Genomic DNA, 24,526 nt, shown 5'->3' with positions numbered 1-24,526 from the left:
TAGTGTTAGTATTTATTATTTAGGAAATTAAATAATGTTTTATCACAAGAATTGTATATATAAAAAATATAATCTATCATACCTATTATTTAGCTTCTACTTTCATTAATTTTATTTAAAGAAACCTAAAATTACTGTAATATCTAAATTAATACCGAAAATTAAAGATTTTGGCACACCAATCTCGTGATTAATTTTTAAACTGTTGTTGACTAGTATACTATGGTATACAAGGGGCGGAAGCTGGAATTAGTCGCCATCTACAGAATACACATGAGCATATGAAAGTACCTCTTGTAACGCTACATACATTACAACCCTCACCAATCAGAACAAACTTGTCGGAAAAGAGTATTATCCAATTCTATGCCAAACAAAATAGCCTTGTGGAAACGTGGGCAGTAAGTCAAAAGCACACTCGATATATCTGCGTAAAAAGTGGTAAAAAAAATTCGGGAATCTTGAAACGTTAACCGCTCCTTTACTCTCCGCCCACTGTTCTTTAAATCAGCCTGCGAATTAGAGTCCCACAATGCGAAGATTCGTAGCTGATAAAGCCAAACATCTCATTAATAAGACCAGGACCACCTGTTCTTCTCCTAGTACCACTACAAAAGTGTTACAGCGAGGCACAGCTTCCACATCACCCTCTTCTTCTCAATCTGTTGTTCGTTTTTTGTCGACTGATTCAATGGGTTCAGATTATTCATCTACTCCGCTTACTCTTAATAACGTTAATCCAAAGGTATTCCTGTTTCTTCTTTTCCCTTCCAGTTTGTGCTGTTAATTTTGAATTTTCCCTTTAGTTTGACCAGATTTTAAGGATTTTTCAAGTGTTTTATAATTGATTTCTTTATGATTACATTTAATTGGAGTAATTTAGTGGTTGAGCAATGGTTCCGGCTTTACAAATTCATCTAGTTTTGTCCAAGTATCAACATCTTTCTCTTCTTTTAATTCTGGTTTCGCGCTGTGTTCATTAGTATTTTTTTAAATGGTTACTGGTCTAGTGGTCAATGAATTGGATTATTGAGAATTATAAGGTGTCAGGTTCGAATCTCAGCGGAAACAAAAAGCATTAGCTCACTTTTCTACCTGTCCAAGCCTCGGTGGAATGAGTTAAAAGACTTGGTGGATAGAGTTATCTGGTATCTGGTGGGAGTTAGCAGGTACCAGTGGAATTAGTTGAGGTACGCCCAAGCTGCCAGGACATCACGGTTATTAATAAAAAAAAGGTTAAAATAACTAGTTGTAGACCACTTTAATCTCTTCTCGAAAGTAGGATCTTTTCATGCATTTATTCTTTAACATACTTTAATTAACCTGATGCCAAGTGATGTCTAGAAATTATTAGACTAAAGAGTTGTGACGTCTTCATGTTTTATTTGTTTCAATTGGGTTGTTTGGGAATCTTGATGTTTTGTTGCGCTCAGCGTCTGATTTGACCCTTGATCATCGACGTGAATGCTATAAGTTTGCCCTGTCCTAACGTAGGATTTTACTGAGTCCTCTACAGTTCAATCACTTGATGTAGCACTAACTTATTGTTGGTTTCAGGTTTTGAAATGTGAGTATGCTGTCCGTGGAGAAATAGTCAACCTTGCTCAGGTAGTTTCAAAATTCGAATTTCTTACACACTAGCTAGAATTATCAATCTGAATTTCAGAATCTTGTTAGTTGCACTAGCACCATTATTTTTTGGGCATGCTTAATCTTGCAAATAAAATAATATATATTGATGGTGTCCTCTGCAATGTATCGTCATGCAGAAATTACAGCAAGACCTCAAGGAGAATCCAGACTCTCATCCCTTTGATGAGGTACCAACTCTTGTGGACTTGGTTTTTTGTTTCCATTTAAGTTATAATATGGCATATCTTACTGAATTTTTGTTCTTTCCCTTTTAACAAAGCTTAATATAGGTTTCATGGAGCTTTATTGTTGCCTAGATCTTTTCTGTACTCATTCCTCTATTTCATGCAGATCTTATACTGCAATATTGGAAATCCTCAGTCCCTGGGTCAGCAGCCTGTTACTTTCTTTAGGGAGGTGAGAACTAGCTGTTTGACTCTACGTTATGTTTATTTGTTTCATAGATAAACATCTAAGGAGGCTTCCGTTATTAGGTCCTTGCATTGTGTGACCATCCACTTATTTTGGACAAAAGTGAAACACAAGGTTTGTTCAGGTATGAAGTTTGTCTATCAACCTTGGTGTACCTTGTAGCTCAATGAAACAATTCACGTGCCTTAGTTTCTATAGATGTCTGAAGAAGTGGAACTGACATGACTAATTTCCATAGGAAAAATATTTTCCCCCTGTATTTTTCAAACATGGTACAATTAAATGTCCTGCCACTGATGGAACCTTTCGTCCATGCTTTTTATAGTAAATAATTTGCAGTAGGAGTAAGAATCAAATTTTAATGATTGTATTCTTTTTAATTCTTTTAAGTTAAATGTCAAACTTATAAAACCTAGTGATTTTTATTACAATATCTGCAAGTGTGCAAAAGTGAACTATGAGGGTGAAGTGAGCCATTCATATATGATGAAATGTTCATGGCTATTCCTTAGAGAAAGCAAAAGGAAAAGCTTGTTGGTGATTTTTCATTTTTCTCTTTTTGATTAATCAAATATCTTTCCTTTATAGTTTGATAAAGAAATATCTTCCTTTATGTCACACGAGGATAACTCAATCCTTACAAAAGAGACACAATGCAAAACCTTTTCTTTTTCCTCATAAAGTTAAGCACTTATTTTAGCTTGTAAAGAAGGTTGTGGTGATAATGTTGGAAATTTCTCTCCAGTCTCCATATCAGTTTGGTATTAAATGCTGCATTCCTTCTTCACACAAATGGGAAGTTCCCAAGGGAGCATGCAACTTGGGGCAATGGGCATAGCCTGGGTGCTGGTTTATGATCACAATCACGTACTGTCACTTTTGTCGGGCCTCTACAACCAGTCAGAAACTGTGAGAAATTGTTATTTGAGGTCTCTCATTATCTCTTTGCTTTGTAGTGCGGATTCAATAGAACGAGCTTTCCAGATCCTCGATCAAATTCCTGGTAGAGCAACAGGTGCATACAGCCACAGTCAGGTGACTATATCTTCTACTGTATTGTCCTAGATTTGCAACCAGTATAATCATAGAACTTATTCTTCTGTTTGCTAAATCTAGGGCATCAAAGGATTACGCGATACAATTGCATCTGGTATTGAAGCTCGTGATGGATTCCCTGCTGATCCAAATGATATTTTCTTGACTGATGGTGCAAGTCCAGCGGTAAGCTATATTGATCTCATAAAGTAATGCGTACAGCTTTGAGAGAATTAACTAAAAGAATAGCAAGATGTTTATAATGTTGATTTTTCATCTTCTATTCAGGTTCACATGATGATGCAGTTGCTCATTGGGTCAGCGAATGACGGAATTTTCTGTCCCCTCCCCCAATATCCTCTTTATTCCGCTTCAATTACCCTCCATGGTGGCACTCTCGTAAGTGCATTTGCTGCAACTTATGGTTGACCACTGCTAGTTGTATAATTGGCTTTGAATGCAACTATTAGATCTTTGTAAAAAATAAATAAATGATATTAATAGGCTAGGTTGACCTGCTTACTTACGGAAGAGATTATTGTAACTTATTAGTAATGAGAATGACCCTATTGACTGACTCTTCAGTTGAAGGTAATCCACGCAGGATCCTCTTATGTATGCTTTTATTTATTATTTTAGGTTCCTTATTATCTTGATGAGGAAACAGGATGGGGACTTGAGGTCTCAGAGCTTGAGAATCAGCTGAAAACTGCAAAATCCAAGGGTATTAACGTTAGGGCTTTGGTTGTGATCAATCCAGGCAACCCAACTGGGCAGGTAACGGTTTTATAGATTTTGGAATCTCATCGTACCTTTTTTATGGATGATGTGATTTATGTTGTTCAATGAGAACCTACTGTGATGGAAAATGCTGGTCTTCCTTTTCCCAATAATATTTCAGAATGGCATGAATAGTTTTCTATGTATACCTTAGGTTCTTGCAGAGGCCAACCAACGAGAAATTGTGGAATTCTGCAAGAAAGAAGGCCTCGTTCTTCTAGCGGACGAAGTGAGTTTATTCCCCTCTAGATGCTTCTTTCTTGATTCTGACAAATTCTTTTTCTTCCATGGGAATTTACCAGTGATTCTCCACTTATTTGGGCGGGTTCACAATCTTTTTCATTCCTGAGTATTGTGCAATTAATATTTAAATTATAAGTCTTCTTGTATCTTGTGGAACTCATGCAGGTGTATCAGGAAAATGTTTATGTGCCTGAGAAGCAGTTCCACTCATTTAAGAAAATTGCGCGCTCAATGGGATTTGGAGAAAAGGACATCTCTTTAGTTTCTTTTCAGTCTGTGTCGAAAGGTAGATATTACTGCCTCAACCTTCCGTCTCTTGTTGGCTGTCTTTCTCTTTCGTTTGTCTGCATGTCACAAAGTAATGGAGGAGAAGGGAGAAAGGGGCGGGTTTTCATTTTCACAAATGCATCTGATATTTTTAATCTTTTAATCCTTTGCTGTTGCTAACTTTCTTTCTTTACTGAGTTTAGGATTTTATGGTGAGTGTGGGAAGCGAGGAGGTTACATGGAGGTTACTGGATTTAGCCCTGAGATAAGGGAACAGATATACAAAGTGGCATCTGTCAATCTGTGTTCCAACATTTCTGGTCAAATTCTTGCAAGCCTCGTCATGAGCCCCCCAAAGGTTGGTAATCCTATGTTTGTGTAATACATGGGCATTGCATTCAGAAAGAGGAGTGAAATTGATATTGGGACTGACCCCAACTAGCTTGGGATTGAGGTGCAGTTGTTAAAAGGAGTGGGGTCTCCACCTTCATCAATAGAATATTTTGGAAGTGGTAGTTATAGAATCTATACCCAGAATGAGTAGCTCAATGACTTTCTCGCTAATTATGTCGAAGTTGTTTCTGAGTCTCTTGCTACAGTTCAAATATGAATTTTGGTACAAGGATAATTGCATGAGGGAATTAGATGTACGATAAGGAGTTTTTTTATCATGTTGGTATGATAGTAGCAGGATTAAAATTTTCATAGATAACAATCTTTTTCAGATCATGGTAAAAAAAATATAAACCAGAGCAAGAGATTATATGGATCAGGAAAAATTATCTGAAGTGACAAAATCTACAAAAACTGACTTGAAAACTGCAGAAAGAAAAGACATGTTCAAGTGGAAGTAGGGGAGGGAGGGATGGACATAGATAAATTGGTGTTGTGGAAAGGTCGGAGATTGTGGCTTTGGAGATAGGGAAAAGGACATCGAGGCTTTAGGTATGTCTTCAGGGCGTGGAAAGTGGGAGGAGGGAGATTGTTCCCTTCGGCTTCGGAGATGAGGAAAAGAAGATTGGGGCTTAGCAGGCTAGTGGCTTATGAATGTCTTCGGAGTGTTGGAGGAGGAAGCAACAAGCTAAGTGATGGTGTCTGCATAGGTGGCACGTGGTAGCTGGTTGTGCCTAGGCCTTTATGGAGGAAGAAGAGGGAAAAGAAGGAAAAGGAAAGGAGAAAAAGAGAGAAGGGTGTCCTCTGTGAGTAATTGTTGCCCCCTTATCATGGATTATAATCCTCCGATGGCCTAAAAGTCCCCAATTGGGTGTTGTAGATTCATACCGAATTTGGTGACCTCATGGCAAAATCAACTTTGTTTGATGAAGTAATTACTTTCTGTCAGATTGAATAAACCCTTTTTGGTCTGGACTGCTGGAACATTTTTTAATGTGTAGGTGTATCATACTCTTTTATGTGATGAGCTAAACATTAGGTGTCACTAGAGTCATATGCACTCAGCTTTTTTCTATTAACTTAGAAGCTTGTTGGGAGGTTCGTTCTATCTGTGTTATAGATGCTTGATTATCAGCACTGCTCTATTGATTTCTGCAGGTGGGTGATGAATCATACGTGTCTTTTGCTGCTGAGAAAGAAGGGATACTCTCATCCTTGGCAAGGCGTGCAAAGGTCAGCAGAATCGGCATATCTAACTGGTGGTGACTAAATAATAAACTAGTTTGTTTTGGTGAAGTAGTGGAGTTGTTTTCTGGATCATGAACCTTGCATCTGAAAAGAAGGGCTGGTTAAAGTAGGAAGAAAAAAGGATATGTGAAGTTTTCTCAAAAAAAGTTGTCCCAAAATAATTTCCTCTAGAGTTCCATTTCAGCTTTTCAAAAATGGCATCTAAAATTTTTGCCTCCTTTTAGTGAATTTTCTGTGTCTTAACTGGTACATTTTCTGTTTTTCTTCTGTGTGGCAAATTTTTTGACTAATTTGTCAACAGACACTAGAAGATGCATTCAACAGTTTGGAGGGAATAACATGCAATAAAGCAGAGGGCGCAATGTATCTGTTTCCACGTATTAACTTACCTGACAAAGCAATAAAAGCAGCAGAAGAAGCTAAAACTGCACCAGATGCCTTTTATGCTAAGTGTCTCCTTAATGCCACTGGAATTGTTGTTGTCCCAGGCTCTGGATTTGGCCAGGTGATTGTTATATTTTTTGACCACTTGCATCATGATAGTCGTAGCATTAATATGGTTGGTAACTGTCACCATTAATTTCAGAAAAACGCAGATGGCTTTCACCTGGATGATTAAACATCAACAGACAAAACTTAATAAGCATTTCCTAAACAGTTTGAATATCTTTACCTTCAGAAGGAAAAAAACTTTCTTTACCTTCAGATAGGTTTAATGAAAAATGAATCGCGAAAAGAAATTGGGCAGACAAATTTGGAGGATTAGGAAAAAAAGACAACTGTTTCTGCAATCAAGGTTTGTCTTATTCGAGTAATGTTCCTTTTGTCAAGACACTGATTAGTCTGCGTACCTGGTAGACGTTAAAATTTCATTCTGTTGTAAGTTGAGATGCTAGATGCCGACATCAGGAAGAAAAGAATGCAGTACCACACGGTATCTTCTAAATAATGAGATGGGGATGACTTTTGGTGCAAAAGAATCACCTCACCAATTGAAGAAACTACTTATCAGAAAAGAAACACCTTACTAATAGAGAAGAAACTGTTTATTGTTTGAGCACTAAGGATATTTTGTTATACTGCCATTTATTGAGAAATGTTGGTTTTCACTAAATCTTTATTTTGCCTGTGGTTTCTGTGTAGCGTCCTGGAACGTGGCATTTTAGGTGCACAATATTACCGCAAGAAGAGAAGATACCAGCTATTGTATCTCGTCTTACAGAATTCCATAAGCAGTTCATGGATGAATTCCGCGGCTAAGGAATCTGGGAGTACATTCTATTGGAGCCTGATTATAGAGAATTTTGAATAAGCCATCTTTGTATGTTTTGTTTCTATCCTCACCAAAAACAATGCAGTAGGGAAAGCTGATAGGATCGTTTGGCACTACAAGTTGGGGTTTGTTTATTCTAGTCTTATTTGTATTTGACTCGACATTGATCTTCTCTCCTCCTAGATGATCAATGTGAAGATTGTTTTATATGCCAAACAGGTTAAGTTAAGCTTTAGCCGAAGTTGACATGGTTAATCAAATTTAAACGTGTTGGTCTTTTTGCAATTGTAGCTTATAACACCGGCAGTGTTTGTCACTTCAATTAGTATACTCAAGCCGACCAAGTCCAGTTTTATACCATCACTGTGTAAGTGTATATGGTTATGGTTGCATGTGCTTTTAGCCATTAGAGCACTAAAGCAGTTAGTTTAGAGAAGACTGGGTTTCCTTTGTTTTGATAGCTGAGAAAATTTTTGAGGACAAATGGTGCATGATTCAAAACTTGGTATATGATGGATAACCTTTTTACTCTTTCCCACTTAGATATAGAGCTTTTATCTGCAGTAGGATTCGAACACACGATATGCACCTAAGTCGCACATCATGTGTAGTTTTCTTTTTTCAATTGAAATCACATGGCAGCTGAAATTCTTTTATGCACTCCGCTGGACTATTGAACGCATAGTTAATCTTAATAGCTAACATAAATTATAAAGGAAATGTGACATCAAATCTAAGGGGTATAAGTAAAATGCATATCACTTAGATTCGATAATTCAAAGTTAAATGCATATCACTTCACCATGGTTAAGTGTTAAAAAAGGTATAATCTTAATAGCTAACATCAATTATAAAGGAAATGTGACATCAAGTCAAGGGTAAATACTTACCCATGCCCAAAGTTTAAACTTAACTAAACAATTAACCTTAGAGTCGATAATATACTATGTTTCTCACTTGCGGGCAATGTAAGCATGGAGGTTGTTCCAGATGCTTAAAGGGTGGTACATAGCTGTTGTTGGCCGTTGGTCAGTTGAAGGTAGGAGGGAAACTAAAGTTTTATTTAGTTCACATTAGTCCAAAGAGGTTATAAGTTGACAGTTTAGTCCTTGACATTTTAATTTCTTTTCCAATTTAGTCCTAATTCAACAAATTCAGTTAGTAAGGTGTAGAGAGAATAAAAATTAGTTCAAACAAATTTCATAATGGGAGAAGTTTTCATAGCTGTCAAAACCCGAAGAAATTTCATCTGTTGTTGTCCTATATTACTTACGTGTTGCAGCAACAGCGCCACCTCTTCATCATCCTTTGTCCTCTTATTCTTCACTCTTCACCATGCATGATCTATTCCTCATCCACTCCTATCACTCTTAACAAACTTAATCCTAAGGTAATTCTTTCCTCTTTCTTCTTTTGCCTTCCATTCTTAGCAGGCATAAAACATGTTATATTTGGAATAAAATAGTTAGAAAAGGATATTTGGAAATTGACTTGTGTTTGAACATGTATTTAGTTTGAAAAAAAAAACAGGTCAAAACTAATTTTTCAATTTCGAAACTCATCTTCGAAAAATCAGTCCAATGTATAATAAGACACTGTTACGATTCTACTTTTCTGAAAAAGAAGTGAAAAATTTGAATGGACAAACGAAAGCTAAGGTCAGATAGTTGTTTATTTGTTTCAGGTTTTGAAATGTGAATATGCTATCCGCGGAGAAATTATCACCCATGCCCAGGTAGTTCCCAAACTCAGATTTTACACACTAGCTGGCATTGTCACTCTAATTTCAGTTGAAATTCGTTTTCTCAGCTTTTTGGGGAAAAAAGAGTCCACCGATTTTTTAAACAAATGGTACCTTATTCGGTAGAATCCAGTAGTTTTAGTTCAATCTTGTATTTTGTCTTGAGAAATTCATTTAGTATGTGTAAAGAAATTTACAACCTCGTAACTCATAACTCATAAGGACTAAAATCCTGAACTCTGGATCCGCATTTGACCTTATTTATCCAAGAAAAAGGAAACACGTCTACAATGTATTGATGGTGTCCTGTATAATGCCTTTATCATGCAGATATTACAGCAAGACCTCAAGGAGAATCCAGGCTCTCATCCCTTTAAGGAGGTACTAACTCTTGTAGACTTTGTTTTTTCGTCTCTATTGAAGTACTAATAATGCATATCTTAATGAATTATTTCTCTGTAATGTTCTCTAATTCATGCACATCTTGTACTGCAATATTGCAAATCCTCAGTCCCTGCGTCAGCAACCTATTACTTTCTTTAGAGAGGTGGGAATAAACTGTTTGATCCTAGTTTCTGTTTTTTTAATCTCATAGAGTGATTTCTAAGGAGGTTTCCTTTATTAGGTCCTTGCATTATGTGACCATCCACTTATTTTGGACAGAAGTGAAACAAAAGCTCTTTTCAGGTATGAAGTTTGTCTATCAATCTTGCTGCACCTTGTAGATCAATGAAAAATGTACCTCAGTTTCGATTGGTGTCTAATGTCTATCTGGAATTGACATGACTAGTTCCATGAAACAAATGTTTTCCCTTTAATTTCTAGCATGGTATGTTTAGATCTCCTCCCACTGATGGAATCTTTTATACTAGCTATCCTATCGTGAATAATTTGCAGGAGAAATGTGAAGCTTAACGAATGTATTCTTTTTAAAAATCTTTGTTAAATGTCCAACTTATAAACCCAACTAACCCAGAGATGGTTACTGAAATCTTTGCAAGTGAGGGAAAGTGAACTATGAGGGTGAAAGCGAGCCATCAGCATGGGATGAAATGTTTGTAGCTATTCAATTGAGAAAGCAAAAGGAAAAGCTTGTCGCAAAGTTTTTAACTTTTTTCTTTTGTATGAATCAAATGTCTTTCATTTATACCGGATGAAGATAACGCAACCTTTACAAAAGAGATGAGTTTTCTTTTTGCCTCTCAAAATTCTAACCACCTTTTTTAGCTTGTAAGGAAGGTCTTAGTGACAAAGTTGCAATCTGCTCTCGATATCAGATTGCTACTAATGCTTCTTCATACAAATTGGAAGTTCCCCATTGTTCCATTATCCATAGAATTCCCAGGGCACATGTAGAAAGTGCAAGTCCCGCGTGGGCAGTATGCACTCTTGGGGTAATGGGCATAGCCCCAATATGATCACAAATCCCTTGCTGTCATTTCACATGTACTAGACTTCTCAAGTTTTTTCATGTCAACTATACATATAATGTTCTAGAAGCTTGAAAAAAAAAATGAAAAAAATGACTTTAATTAGCTAGAAAACAAATAGGAGGTGCAAGGTTGTGATGATTGGGAAGCTCCAAGTACTCCCTCCATTCCATATTAAGTGACCTTTTAGGCTTTTTATTTTGTTTCAAAATAAGTGACACTTTAGGGTTTCAAAAATAAATTAATCCTATTCTTCCAAACTTACCCTTATTTATAATCAAGAATCATTAAATAACTTTTCTTTTTTTAAGCATTAATTAGGGGTAAGTTAGTAAAAATACTCATAATTTTCTAGGAATAAGCAATTTCTTAAAGGGTGTGCGTGATCTAAAAGAGTCACTTATTATGGAATGGAGGGAGTATATTAATTGTGAACTTTTTTAGATGATTGATGTCTATTTATTCATATGGAGTATCTGTTTTACTGTTTTTTAGCCTCAAAATGTATACATACTTTTTTGGTGTTTTAAAGTAAATGCAAGTGGCTGTCACTTTTCTTAGTCTTTGAAATCAGTGCAATGCAGTCTTGTCATGCTAGATGTGCTTCACCATTGATTTATCAATCCATCCATTCCTCATTGTCATTGACTGATTTTTTTCGTCATTCATTGAAATCATTGAAACACAGAGTTGTAACTTTTGTTATGCTACAGTGTGCTTCTTTATTGAGTTACCAATCCATCCCTTGTTGTTATTGACATAATTCATAGTAGTTTTTCCATATTAAATATAGTAATTCACCTTTTGTTTTCAAATTTTGGCAAGTTTTATTTGATAGGTTTTTTCTTTGAGTTCTTTATATAGATGTTATTGTATCCTTTGTGGACTGTGGTTACACCCGAAGAGAAACAGAAACACTTGCTTTTTGAAGCATTGGTCACAACTATAAAAGAGTGCGGTGAATAATTCTCATCAACTTCAGCCATATTCTGCAGGATCTTTTGGTCTAAGTGGCGTTTTCTCTTGCTTTGTAGTTTGGGTTCTATAGAACGAACTTTCCAGATCCTCGACCAAATTCCTGGTAGAGCAACAGGTGCATACAGCCAGAGTCAGGTGATTGTTTCTTCTATTCTATTATCATAGTTTTGCAGACCAGTATAATCATAGAACTTATTGTTGCGTCTTGCTGAAACTAGGGTATCAAAGGATTACGTGATACAATTGCTTCTGGTATCGAAGCTCGTGATGGCTTCCCTGCTGATCCAAATGATATTTTTTTGACTGCTGGTGCAAGCCCTGCAGTAAATTCTACAGATCTCCAAGTTATTTATATAGCTTTGGCAGAAGTAACTGAAAGAAATAGCAAGATGTTGACAATTTTTGTTCCTTCAATTCAGGTACACATGATGATGCAGTTGCTCATCGGGTCAGAGAATGATGGAGTTCTCTGTCCCATCCCCCAGTATCCTCTTTATTCTGCTTCAGTTGCCCTCCATGGTGGCACTCATGTACGTGTTGGTTGCTTCTATTTAAAGTTAATTAATGCTAGTCGGTAGTTGGCTATGAGTTAGATTCTTTTATAAAAACTTAGTTTAACGTAGTTACTTTTGGAAGAGATTATTTTTTTCATTGGATTATTGGTAAATCCCTAAGGGTCAGTGGCACATATATTGAAACTCGGTGGATAATGAGCCCGCCCTCTACCCTCTTTCACTTAAATACCAGGCTCTTGGAAGAGGATTGTTGCAAACAATTGTTAAAGAGATATCTGACCTGATTAGATTTACTCTTCAATTGAAGGTAATCCATGCAGAAGCCTCTTATGTATGCTTTTATCTGGTGTTAGGTTCCTTACTATCTCGATGAAGAAACAGGTTGGGCACTTGAGATCTCAGAGCTTGAGAATCAGCTGAAAACTGCAAGATCCCGAGGTGTTGACTTGAGGTCTTTGGTTGTGATCAATCCAGGCAACCCAACTGGGCGGGTAGTACTTTATAAGACTTTGGAAGCTCATAGTTATCTTTTTTTTTTTATGGAGAATGTGATTTACATCATTTAACGAGAGCATACTGTGGTGGAAAATGTGGTCCTCCCTTCCCCACAAATATTTAAGAATCTTTACATGTGTCATGATTAGTTTCTATGTATGCCTTAGGTTCTTGATGAGGCCAACCAACGGGAAATTGTGGAATTCTGCAGGAAAGAAGGCCTTGTTCTTCTGGCGGATGAGGTGAGTCAATTCCCCTCTTCATCTTTCTTTGCTTGATCTGATGAATTCTTTTGCTTCTTTGGTTAATTTGATTACCAGTGATTCTGCCGGTTATCAATCTTTTTCATTTCTGAATGTTCTGTGATTAATATTCAACATTGTAAGCCATCTCATATTTTGTGGAACCCGTGCAGGTGTATCAGGAAAATGTTTATGCACCTGAAAAGCAGTTCCACTCATTTAAGAAAATATCCCGCTCTATGGGATTTGGAGAAAAGGACATCTCTGTAGTTTCTTTTCACTCTGCCTCAAAAGGTAGATACTACTGCATCCATCCTTCCCTCTCTGGTTGGCTGTCTTCCTCTTCTGTTTGTCTGGAAATAGGAAGTTGTGGGGAAGAAGGTTTTAAGGTAGAGGTATTCATTTTTACAAATGCGTCTGAATTTTTTATTGCTGCTGCTAACTTTTATTAACTGGCTTTAGGATACTATGGCGAGTGTGGAAAGCGAGGAGGCTACATGGAGTTCACTGGATTTAGTCCTGAATCCTGATATAAGGGAGAAGATATACAAAGTGGCATCCGTCAATCTGTGTTCCAACATTCCTGGTCAGATTCTTACAAGCCTCATCATGAGCGCTCCAAAGGTTGGTAATGCCACGTTCTTAAAGGAGTGAAATGGATATTTTTGAGGATTTATATAGCAGACCCCAATAAGTACGTTTTTTGGGCAGATTTGTTAAGAAGGGTGGGGTCTCCACTGTCAATTCAATATTTGTGAATTGGCAGTTATAGCCATTTTAGCATGTTAGCTCAACGATATTCTGGCTTGTTGGTCAAGTAGAATCTGAGTCTTTCAGATAGAATTGGTATGAGGACGATACTGCATGATATGGATTGGTCATGTCCTATATTGACCTCCAGCTGCATCGGTCCGGAATTATGTAACCATAATGATTGAATGTGTTAAAAGAAGATGGGATTGACCTAAAATCACTTGGGTAACTGTTTTTTCCTAGGCTTTCTAGGAAAAAAAAAGGGAAAGGATAAAATGAGAGAAGGGCAAGCCCTCAGAGGAATTGTTGCCCCCTTATCCTGAATAATAATCCTCCCATTTGCTTAAGTCCCCGGAGGGGAATTTTTGCTCCCTTATCCTGGATAGTTTGAATTGGTTGATAAAGTAATTGCTTCAATGAGTTACGATTGCTGGAACATATTTTCAATTTTTGTAGGTATCACATAAGATAAATTAGATATCACTACAGTGGCATGAACTCAGTTCTGTTTGTAAACGTTGAAGCTTGATGAGAGGAATTCATGTCATAGGTGCCTGACTATCAGCACTGCTCTGTTGACTTATTCAGGTGGGCGATGAATCGTACGAGTCTTTTTCTGCTGAGAAAGAGGCAGTACTCTCATCCTTGGCGAGACGTGCAAAGGTCAGTAGGATTGGCATATATGACTAGGGTTGACAAAATAAACGACTAGTTTGTTTTGCTGAAGTGGTTGAAGTTGTTTTCTGATCATGAACCTTGGCTTTGAATAGACGAGGTGCTTAAACATAGCAACCAAAGACAGTGTCTAAGATTTCCCCAAAAAAGTTGTCCTAAATCTCTATTGCTAAAGTTTCGTTTCAGCTTTCCAAAAACGGCGTCTATTTTTCTTCTGTGTTTGCCAATATATTTCGACTAATTTCATCAACAGATACTAGAAGATGCATTCAATAGTATGGAGGGAGTAAGCTGCAGTAAAGCAGAGGGCGCATTGTATTCATTTCCACGTATTAACCTACCCCGGAAAGCAATAAAAGCAGCAGAAGAAGCTAAAACTGCACCAGATGCCTTTTATGCTCGGCGTCTCCTTAATGCCACTGGAATTCTTGTTGTCCCAGGCTCTGGATTTGGCCAGGCGATTGCTATATTTTTGACCACTTGCTTCGTGCTATTCCTAGTACTCTTGATTCCTCATTCCACTAATTTGTTGTTACTGATATTCAATGCATTGCCTCTATTTCTTTGTGAATATGGTTTGTAACTGTCATCATCATTTATAACAAATTCTCATTGAACTTAAGTAGCATGGCCCAGAACACTTTGAATATCTTTACCTTCAGAAGTGTCTAATAATTTTGGAAAAGAAAATTGGGCAAATGAAAGGAAGAATCAAGAATGCAGTACCACATAGTGTCTTCTAAATAATGAGAGGAGGATGATTTTTGGTGCAAAAGCACACCTTACAAGTAGAGAAGAAAAAACTGTTGATTGTCTGAGAACTAATGGGGAATTTTGTGACACTAATGTTTATTTAGAAATGCTCATTTTCACTAAATTTTTATTTGTTTGTTGCTTCTGTGAAGCGTCCTGGAACGTGGCATTTTAGATGCACAATATTACCGCAAGAAGAGAAGATCCCAGCTATCGTATCTCGTCTCACACAATTCCATAAGCAGTTCATGGATGAATTTCGCGGCTAAGGTATCTGGGGATACATTCTATTAAAGACAATTTTGAATAAGCACATCTGGTATGCTTGTTTTATTTTACATCTTCACCAGATACGTCGGACGTCAGTGAGGATTGTTTGACGCTACATATTAAGGGGTGTTATCTTTTAATCTTATTTGTATGACCGGATATCTATCTTTTTCTCGTTTTAGATGATCAACGTGAGATTGTTTTGTATCTAAAATCTCTAATCTACCTCAATAATAAGAAATCCCTCCTTGAATATGCTGCATATCTAAATCGGAAAAGGGCCAAATATACCCCTGTACTATGAGAAAACGTTCAAATATACCCTTCATTATACTTTAGGTTCAACTATACCCCTGCCGTTATACTATTGGATCAAATATACCCCTCCTCCATTAAAGTTGTCTAAGGTGGACATTCTATCCTACGTGGCATTGACATTTGATAAGATGGATGACCACGTGGCATGCCACCTCAACGCCCCTAACCCATTTTACCCCCCATTTGTTTTTCTATCCCTAAATTTTTTTTCCCCTCAACCATCATTACCGCCACTAAAATTGGAGACGAAAGTAGGTATGAACCAACTTCTACTCGTCGAGCAATGGAAGGCCACCTCCCTCAAACTGGTCACTGACCATTTTAATAAATGGAACTTCCGCATTTATAACTACCCCGCAAAGCAAAATGTAAAGATTAAAAGAAATCAATTAATACAACTGTAAAAGAGTAATAAAGGAATTTGTGTTCAAGCCCAAGAAGTAGCTCAAGGATCTTGATCAATAGAATATCGATTTTTCTAAATACATGCTCCGTATTTTGGTTGTGGTATTTTTCTAGGGCACACTAAGTAATGGCGCTGCAGCCACTGTCCTCCATCTTCTCAAATTCAACAAATCCAGCATTTACATCTGCAAAAACTCATCAAAGCTTGAAGCAAAACATAGGCCTCAATAGAGAAGAGGGATAAAATGGGTTAGGGGCGTTGAGGTGGCATGCCACGTGGGCATCCACCTCATCAAATGTTAATGCCACATAGGATAGGATATCCACCTTGGACAACGTTAACAGAGGAGGGGTATATTTGATTCAATAGTATAACAGCAGGGGTATATTTAGTTCCAAAGTATAACGAGGGGTATATTTAAACTTTTTCTCATAGTATAGGGGTATATTTAGCCCTTTTCCGTATCTAAATCCTACATGTGAATTAGGGCTGTTTATCGGGCGGATAACTACGCTTAACGGTTATCGGCTTTTAAAAATACTAATCTGCTAGCCAACCGATAAGATATCAGTTGGTTCGGTATCGGGTTAGCAATTATCGGGCGGTGTATCGGTTAAATTACGTAACTACTATTTTTTTTTTTGCCTTGAAAGATAAACGTTTTATTCATAATTTAACAACTAGGAAGTCAATTAAGCCCCATAGCCACAGGGCAAGACTTAACAGTTAAGAATTCACAAGTTTAATCTCAACCCTTCCGATGGTGATCACTTCACCACCTTTCTCTGGAACCACAATTATTGCAATAGTAACTTCCAACACATAATAATAATAATAATAATAATAATAATAATAATAATAATAATAATAATAATTTATGGTTAATGGAAGAGTTTACCGAAAATAATTACTGATGGTTCAGACTTTTCACTTTAGTGCTTTAGCTTTAAATTTTAGTGTTTTAGGTTTACAATATATATTTTATATGTTTAGGGGTAAAAATATAAATATGATAAATTCTTAACGGGTTAACGGTTTGCCCAATAAAAAAATTGTGTAATCCGCCCCCGCACCGATAAGCCGTTAACTACAAAATTTTAATCCATTCCCCAACCGCTAATCCAATAGCCCACTACCAATAAGCCAATAAGCTAATTTTACTGTTGGGTTATCGGTGGCGGTTCGGTTTTAAACGGTCCTAATGTGAATATGTACGATTCCTTTGAACTTTTTCTACAAAAAAAAACAAATAATTGTTCAACATTAATATATCAACGCCTTAGAACCGACTTCCATCAATAAAAACTTAACTTGCTTTAATAGATATTTCTAGACGAAATGGACACTTAAATTGGTAAGTAATAGGAGTATAATGTTAAATTTCAAATAAAGCTTAATAATAATTTTCTGTTTATGGTATCTTATTCTGAAACGTCAATCAACATCAGATAGAGGCGTGCTAACTTTGAAAAAGAAGTTAAAAAAATACTTAAAGTACATTTTGTGTGTGTGCCAAAAAAATTAAAAAATTAAGAGTAAAGTACATTTTATGTGTGTGCGAAAAGAAATAAAGAGTATCATAAACATAAAGGCAGTGTCTTTTATCGTTGTCTTATTATTAGGCTAAGATTCCTTATAGCAATGGCTATTTGGTTTTGGGCAAAAAAGAAAAAAAAAGGCCATTAGGAGGCTCGAATTATTTTGTTACCCTAGAGGTTAGTGTCTGCTTGTACCTGTATGCCAGCAGCTTTAAAAAGGCAATTGAAAAAGTGAAATAAATCGAACTAGTATTAAATAAGATTCATTTGCACGTAAGAAAAATTGACCTTTTACCTAGTGAATAAAATTTAAAAAAAAAACTGTGATGGTACTGTCATGTATCCAAAAGAAATCTATCAAAATTATTACCTATACCCCCTTCTCTTTTTCAGTTTTCTTGTTTGAGGGCCTCTCTTTTTCCTTAGTGTAAAGCTTGTCAGATAGACCTTAGATGGATGTTGTTGTCTTCAAGTCTAATTTGGAAACCATGCAGACCAAGAATCTTAGTAGGCGTTTGGCCATTCATATTCAAACCATGATTTCAAATCAGCGTTTAGTCATCAATTTTCAGTCATGGTTTGAAACCTGGTTTGAAATCATGGTTTGAACCCAAATCATTCAAAAAGCATGGTTTGGGGTTTGAAACCATGATTTCAACTTTTTTAAATACAAAATTTAACCCATAAATTAATATTTTGTAAAAAAATAGACCCATAAGTTGGTAAATATTTTTAACAATTACCCTCATCAATTATTTACCGATCTCATTAACTTCCACCAACTTTTATTTATGTCTACCAACCTTAAATATATGTGGGAAGATTATATTAAATAGTAGTTACATTACTATTCATGTTAAATTTTCAATTTTTTTGAAGTAAAGTTTGATTAATTGATGTTGCATTTTTTAGAAAAGTCTTCTAGTAGTGCACTTATTTTGTTATAAACTATGATTTGCTCATTTGGTAAGATTGTATAAGAATTGAGAATGTTTTGATAGTTTTCACAATTTGTGAGGTTTTTATGTCTATAAGAGAAAATTCAACTTAAAATATCCAAATTGTATGTCCAAACCAGGTTTCAAACCATGGCCAAACAAGCCCTTGTCACAGCTAGGGCATTTTGGTACTAATTATACATCAGAGCATAAAAATATTTGAAAATTCTTAGGTAATCATTTGTTTATAATTTTAGTGGTCAGTGCTTAATAACGTCAATTTTTAATTGGTGCAACTCTCTTTGAAAATTTAAGTATTTACCATAATAAGAGAAACTAACAATCTAAATCTTAGTTCCATTTTTTCTATGATTTAATTAGTGCTTATTTCAGTTTTTTCTACAATCTAATTAGTGCTGCTTTCATTGATCATTGAAGGTACAATTATTGCACCAAAGTTGGGAGCTTATAATGAGAAGCTTTGCGGAAATTGCCAGAATCTCCGTAGCAGTTGATGGTTCCAAGACATTTCAAATCAAATCAATAAATCAAACTTATGAATACGATAAATTAATGAAGTTAACTTGTATAGCTGACAGCATAAAGGCTATTGTAGTTTTCAGGTTACTCACTTCACTTTTTATAGGCAGTTAATTATATTTATGTCAAATAATTCATTTACATTGTCAATGTATAAAAGTTAAAATCCAAATTACTCAAAAAATCAACATAGAAACTGGTAGTTTGAACAGATTTCAACAGTGTGATAGCTGGAGCCTTAAATTAACGACACAGTTTGTCAGCTCATTATAGTGGTCGGAAAATTGTGGTCCCATTCAAGACAAAGGACTTTCAGATTTTGCAATATTAAGCAAACATATTGGTTCTTGTTGCAACCCAACTTTGATGAGTAGGTACATTGATAATCAAGTTTAAAGAGTGGAGAACACTAGATGGCTTCAAGTTTGTAAACGTTCCATAAAGGATGGAGAACAGGTTAGTTTAATATAAATTCAAATTTGTAAAAAGTTCCTCGGATTCTCACATAGGAGTGAAGCCACATTCTAGGATATATAGTAAAAAAAATTTCATCATTTTTGTGCAAGTCGTGGAAACTCTAATAATGTCATCGTTTCTTTTATCAGTAGGACAACAGCATTTTAAGTGACCCGTCTACGAGTAAGTTCACAGTATTATGTGCTTGTCCGTAAAACAGCTTTCTCATCTAGATTTTTAATAACTCAGAGGAATACAGAGTGAATAATTGCTGCTCAGTTTGAGTTAAATATGATGGTTACGACATGGCAAACAACCACAGGAAGTTTGGGCAGATAAATGTGAGTTTTGCCTTGTCAACATCATCTTCCGTCCTTGGTCAACCACTTTTTCTATTTGTTCCTTGTGTTGAAGTTGAGCTGTAGTTCTCCATTCTTCAGCTTTTCTGTGAACTATTGCCGTCCTTTTCATTAATTTCTCTTCCAAATTTGATCTCATCTTCTGGATTTTCACCTGAAATTAGAACCAGCGAAATACGAATAAAATGGGGTCCAAGCTATCGTCTAAATGAGGAATCTTCTAGGGAATTAAGAAAGAATGAAAAATTAGCACTAGTAGCAATACATATTTTATTATTCTTCACATGGTTTTGCAACTTCCAGAACCAGTTTGTCAAGATATAATAATGCATTAATGTTGACTAATCTGCATTTTCTTCCTTCTCGCATGTGAAAAGATTTAAATTATAAGCACAGTGCATAGGGCAAAGAGGAGAAAACACAAGATACGATATATGTTGGACCACGACGAAAGAGTGAGTGGCTCGATATATATGAAGCAGAAGACTGATAAATTCTTCTCAGCTAGTCAACATTGCACAACTACTCTTTGGAGACTTAGTTTTGCAGACTTATACACTAGCTTCTAAAGAAGAGTTGCATGTAACACTTTAGGCAAATCTCACATAAAAAAGGCAGAGAAAAATTTCCGTGGTACACTTGGCGTAACCAAGTAACAAATTTGTGAGGCTTGTTAAGCCAAAACGGCCAGTGCGTACCATGGATTTATGGGCTGTAGACAATTATTAGGATAGGAAACATTTACTGATGAGAAATAATCAATCAAACCAGCTCAATTTTACATATTCCACCTCTAGTTTCTCTTGCATGGCTATAACAACTTCATGTATCTAAACAATGTTTATATTGGAGCAAAGGAAAGGTAATGAAAGCAGCTCTAGCATTGAAATTCTACAGCCCAAAAGTCAAAATAAGAGTGAGATATAAATTAATACCTCAAGTTTTTTTGATTGAGCTTCTGCTTTTGCATTTTGGAGGTTTATCCAAGCCTGAATTTTTGCTTCTTCTCTTTGGTACCTGCAACTCAAAATAAAAGTTAAAACTAATACACCTTAAGTACATATGAAATAGAAACTAGCATTGCAAAAAGCACTCACCTGAGGCAACATTTATTCTTCTCCTCTTCTTCCCACGAACGTGTTTTGGACTCTGAGACACTCTTTCTACACTCATTATTTATCTCAAAATGTCTCAAACTCTTCGATATATCCTCCTCTTCTTCCTCCCTCGAACTCCAATTGGTTGTAACAGAATCGAACTCTGTCCCGAACTGCAATTTTGCTAAATGGCATTCTTGCAATTGCATAATATCAATCGTGTTATCGGAACCTGAACTTGGTAAGGCTAACGGTCCAGATCTGTCCGCAGGTGTATTATGTCGAGCCGGTGATGGGCTCTTGAATGGAGTATGGCATCTTGAAGTAGTAGAGCTGCCAATTGGGGTCATTTCTGTTCCAATATCTCTGTGTTTAACCTCATGAATTACCTCTGTTGTTGCGTCTTTCATCGATTTTCCTGCTCCATTTCCAAATAAAAATCCTTCTTTTGTAGGTTCTATGCATCTAAATTTGGGAGATTCCACTTCATCTGTGAACTTATCTGCAGTTAACAATAAAACTAGAGTTCCTTCAACATCCACTATAACATTCATAAAGTTGTTGCCTTTTATCATTTTTGAATTTTACCAAAGTGAAATCTAGAACCTAAAAGATATAATGCACATTGATGTGTAGCATGCAGGGGCAGATAGAGCATATTTTTATTTTTTGGGGGCTTTCCACTCCGGTGTCTGGTAACCACATTGGGCCTGACTTGATCTAAATTCGTGACGGAAAGCCCCACATTTGAGACTAAAACACTCCCTAACAAAGCGACTACATATCTAGGACTTGAACCCGAGACCTCTGGTTAAAAATGTTACATAGATATATATGTGAAAATTCACTAAAATTTCAGCAAGTATTGAATTCTGAATCCATAATTTCACAAGTACAACTTTTTTTTTTTGAGTTCCCATCCGGTTTCCGTACTTGGAGCCCGACTAAGATTCACGCCGCGTAAGGCCCATTCAAGCTCCCTAACAGCATTTCTTCCATACTCGAGTGGAGGGGCCCTATCTATCCACCACAGCCATTGTTGGTCACAAGTACAATTTGTTCAGTGCTAATGTCCTTACAGGTTGAAACTATCTCAAAAACAATAGGAGAAACATAAAAATGTAGTGGGTAGTAATTAGTAAAGCTAAGGGTAAAAGCAGGCTACTTTTTACCTTTTAGAAAAACATCTGTTGCAGGAGAAACAGCATAGGAAGCCCCAGCAGAAATATGGTGATGGTTTAAAGGTAAAGCCACCTGAAAATCTGAAGCAACCTTAGAGACCTTTTCATCTGTAACTCTATTTTTTTCTGCAAAGACATTTTCAGCTTCTTTTAGCTTGAACCCATTATACTGCTTTAACAATTTTGATGTTTCTAATGGTGGCTTGAAACAATTATTATTATGATGAGAAGCAGGGGAATCTTGAAAAGAACTTCCATTAACAAGCCATTTCTCTGCATCATCCCATTTTGAAGGGAAATGTTTTCTTGAAAAATTCCCCCCAATACTGAAGCTGAAAATAGGTCGACCCGGTGTTGATGGAGCATCCATATTATTCCTCCTTGTCACTGAACTTACTCCTTCCTTCCTTAAAAAAACTCTGCTTTCACCTCCATTAATGCTTGCTGTTGGTAATGACTTCACAAAATCAGATGTCTCCTTGAGATTGAGTTTGCAAAGCGGGTCAGGAAAACTATCCAAAAATGGGTTCCCATTTTTCCCTTCTAATGTTGCTTCCTATCAATAAAAATAAAATAACAAGAATCAGCAACCAAAAAAACAAAAGAAAAAAAATGTAGATAAAATTATTCAAGAACGTAAAAGAACAATCTTGAAAATTAATGCGCTAGCCTTATTTTTCACTTCTAATGCTGCTTCCAATCAATAACAAAAAAAAGAGGACCCCACGTAGGTAAAAATATTCAAGCACATAAAAGAACAATCTTGAAAATTAAAGGGCTAGCATTATTTTTCACTTCTAATGCTGCTTCCTATCAATAACAAAAAAAAAAAAAAAAAGGACCCCATGTAGGTAAAAATATTCAAGAACATAAAAGAACAAACTTGAAAATTAATGGGCTAGCATTATATTTACCCCTTGAGATGGAAACAGAGGTGGAGCTTCACAGTAATTTGCACTTGCAAGATCCATAAATGCAATAAGATTTTTGGAGGAATTTTTACATGCTCTTGCAAAGATGAATAAATATTGGTAAAAAGAGGGGTTTTGTTTTTTTTTTGGCTGAAGAAGGGAACAGTAATAACACTTGCCAATGTTAAAGGAGACAGAAGGTTCAGAAGGACTGTTCAATGTAATTGACGAGTATTGGTATAACATGCATTGGACTGGCAGGTCACAGGACAAAGACCATATACAAATATATGATGAGTTTCGGCCCTTAAGATGAAGAGCTGAAATGAAATAACAGTGTTATAGTACTAGTTTTCAAGTGAGGACAAGGAAGAAAACAAACAAAATTGTACTTAAATAAAGAAGCGTTAGGGTCATGGAGGTGTGTGACGCTTTGGGAGACGCGAAAAGTTCGTCAAAGTTGTAAAATGGATGGATTATCAAATCATGGTTTATTTTCTAAGCAATAAGATTTTTTTTCTACACTATTTTGATCACAATGATCCAAAATTATAGTATATTATGCTATTAATGTAATGTACTAACAAGTAAGTTAGTCCTTATGTCTCAACTAAAAAAGAGAATGTCGTACTTTTTTATTTAAAAATATTTTAACTAATTATTTTATGTTTTATTCTTAATTAGATGATTAATAGCCATTATTTATTATTTGTTTTTTATAACAAATTTTTTTTTTCTTAATTCGTGTTCAATCAAACATCATCACATAAATTGAGTTGAAAAGAGTATCATTTTTACCAAATTACTTAATTCTCTATATTTACATGTTAATGCCTTACAAGAATGACCTGATTGTGTAATAATTTTTTCAATATCATTGCATAGAGTTCTATTACGTGTCTTACTGCCATTCTTTTAAAGTGATTAACTTTTATATACCAATTATATAAAAGTACTTTTGTATTATTATATATATCACCTAAAAGAAATTTTATCAAAAATAATGAGTAACTATTCATAAAAAAGTTGAATTATCAATAAAGGCTAATCTTGAGCTACCACTTGCGGATTACAAGAACAAACTCATGGATATTTTATTACCATGTAATAATGCAACAAGATGGGAACCTTCTTTTAAGGTTATTGATAATGTTAGTAAAGCCCTAAACTCCGTTATAGGGTGGGCTCATGCTCCTAAGACTAAATAATTAAAGGTTAAAATAATGAATGCTTTGTTACCCTAATGCCAAGCAACACTTTTTGTCTGTCTTATTGGGTGTTAATGTTAAGATTAATTGATCCAAGTGATGATGCTAACTCACTTCACCGAATTACTACAAAAACTGATGAAAGAGTACTGTTTTAGTAAACCAAAAGTTGAAAAGAATGTCGGGGGCCCTCATTGTTTTTTGTCACCACGTACCAGTTTATCATGCAAACCCTATTTAGAGGATGAGCTGGTACTCTCTTTCTAGGTTTCGACTTGTACCAACAAAATAATAATAGGTGTGTCAAATATGCGGATTGAGCTAAATTTAAGCGTGGGATAATAAATAGGCGAGCGTTAAGCCATTCAAATGTTATTTGGACTGAAATGAGAAAAATAATGAGTTACAGTATAAGTTAT

At 35.8% G+C, this 24,526-nt stretch overlaps 2 protein-coding genes and 1 pseudogene across 2 annotated transcripts; 2 read left to right on the top strand and 1 right to left on the bottom strand.

Annotated features, from left to right (window-relative positions):
* Window positions 1-320: 320 nt before the first annotated feature.
* On the top strand, window positions 321-7,588 carry LOC132633554 (alanine aminotransferase 2-like). The gene is made up of 15 exons (XM_060350049.1): window positions 321-745; window positions 1,558-1,608; window positions 1,770-1,820; window positions 1,984-2,049; window positions 2,127-2,188; window positions 3,021-3,099; window positions 3,181-3,285; window positions 3,388-3,498; window positions 3,739-3,876; window positions 4,034-4,108; window positions 4,288-4,408; window positions 4,593-4,747; window positions 5,941-6,015; window positions 6,332-6,535; window positions 7,174-7,588. The coding sequence occupies exons 1-15, from the start codon at window positions 533-535 to the stop codon at window positions 7,288-7,290; spliced, it is 1,623 nt and encodes a 540-aa protein (XP_060206032.1). The 5' UTR covers window positions 321-532; the 3' UTR covers window positions 7,291-7,588.
* Window positions 7,589-7,725: 137 nt separating this feature from the next.
* Window positions 7,726-15,362, top strand: LOC132633555 (alanine aminotransferase 2, mitochondrial-like; annotated as a pseudogene).
* Window positions 15,363-19,466: 4,104 nt separating this feature from the next.
* On the bottom strand, window positions 19,467-23,263 carry LOC132633553 (uncharacterized). Its single transcript, XM_060350048.1, has 5 exons — window positions 22,903-23,263; window positions 21,980-22,544; window positions 20,808-21,309; window positions 20,646-20,727; window positions 19,467-19,864 (listed from the first exon to the last, which is right to left on the bottom strand). The coding sequence occupies exons 1-5, from the start codon at window positions 23,143-23,145 to the stop codon at window positions 19,637-19,639; spliced, it is 1,620 nt and encodes a 539-aa protein (XP_060206031.1). The 5' UTR covers window positions 23,146-23,263; the 3' UTR covers window positions 19,467-19,636.
* Between the last annotated feature and the right edge of the window lie 1,263 nt (window positions 23,264-24,526).

This window comes from Lycium barbarum, chromosome 3, assembly GCF_019175385.1.
Source record: "Lycium barbarum isolate Lr01 chromosome 3, ASM1917538v2, whole genome shotgun sequence".
Lineage (NCBI taxonomy): Eukaryota > Viridiplantae > Streptophyta > Magnoliopsida > Solanales > Solanaceae > Lycium > Lycium barbarum.
The sequence above is the reverse complement of the archived record's forward strand: the minus strand, read 5'-3'. Positions and strand labels throughout refer to the sequence as shown.

Excerpts from the sequence above, each read along its gene's own strand:
- LOC132633554 (XM_060350049.1), top strand. The coding sequence starts at position 533 with ATGCGAAGATTCGTAGCTGATAAAGCCAAACATCTCATTAATAAGACC. Across the intron at positions 3,877-4,033 it reads CAGGCAACCCAACTGGGCAG|GTTCTTGCAGAGGCCAACCA; the intron begins GTAACGGTTTTA and ends TGTATACCTTAG. Across the intron at positions 6,016-6,331 it reads CCTTGGCAAGGCGTGCAAAG|ACACTAGAAGATGCATTCAA; the intron begins GTCAGCAGAATC and ends ATTTGTCAACAG.
- LOC132633553 (XM_060350048.1), bottom strand. The coding sequence starts at position 23,145 with ATGTTATACCAATACTCGTCAATTACATTGAACAGTCCTTCTGAACCT. Across the intron at positions 21,310-21,979 it reads AACAGATGTTTTTCTAAAAG|ATAAGTTCACAGATGAAGTG; the intron begins GTAAAAAGTAGC and ends TGTTAACTGCAG. Across the intron at positions 20,728-20,807 it reads AAGAATAAATGTTGCCTCAG|GTACCAAAGAGAAGAAGCAA; the intron begins GTGAGTGCTTTT and ends TTTGAGTTGCAG.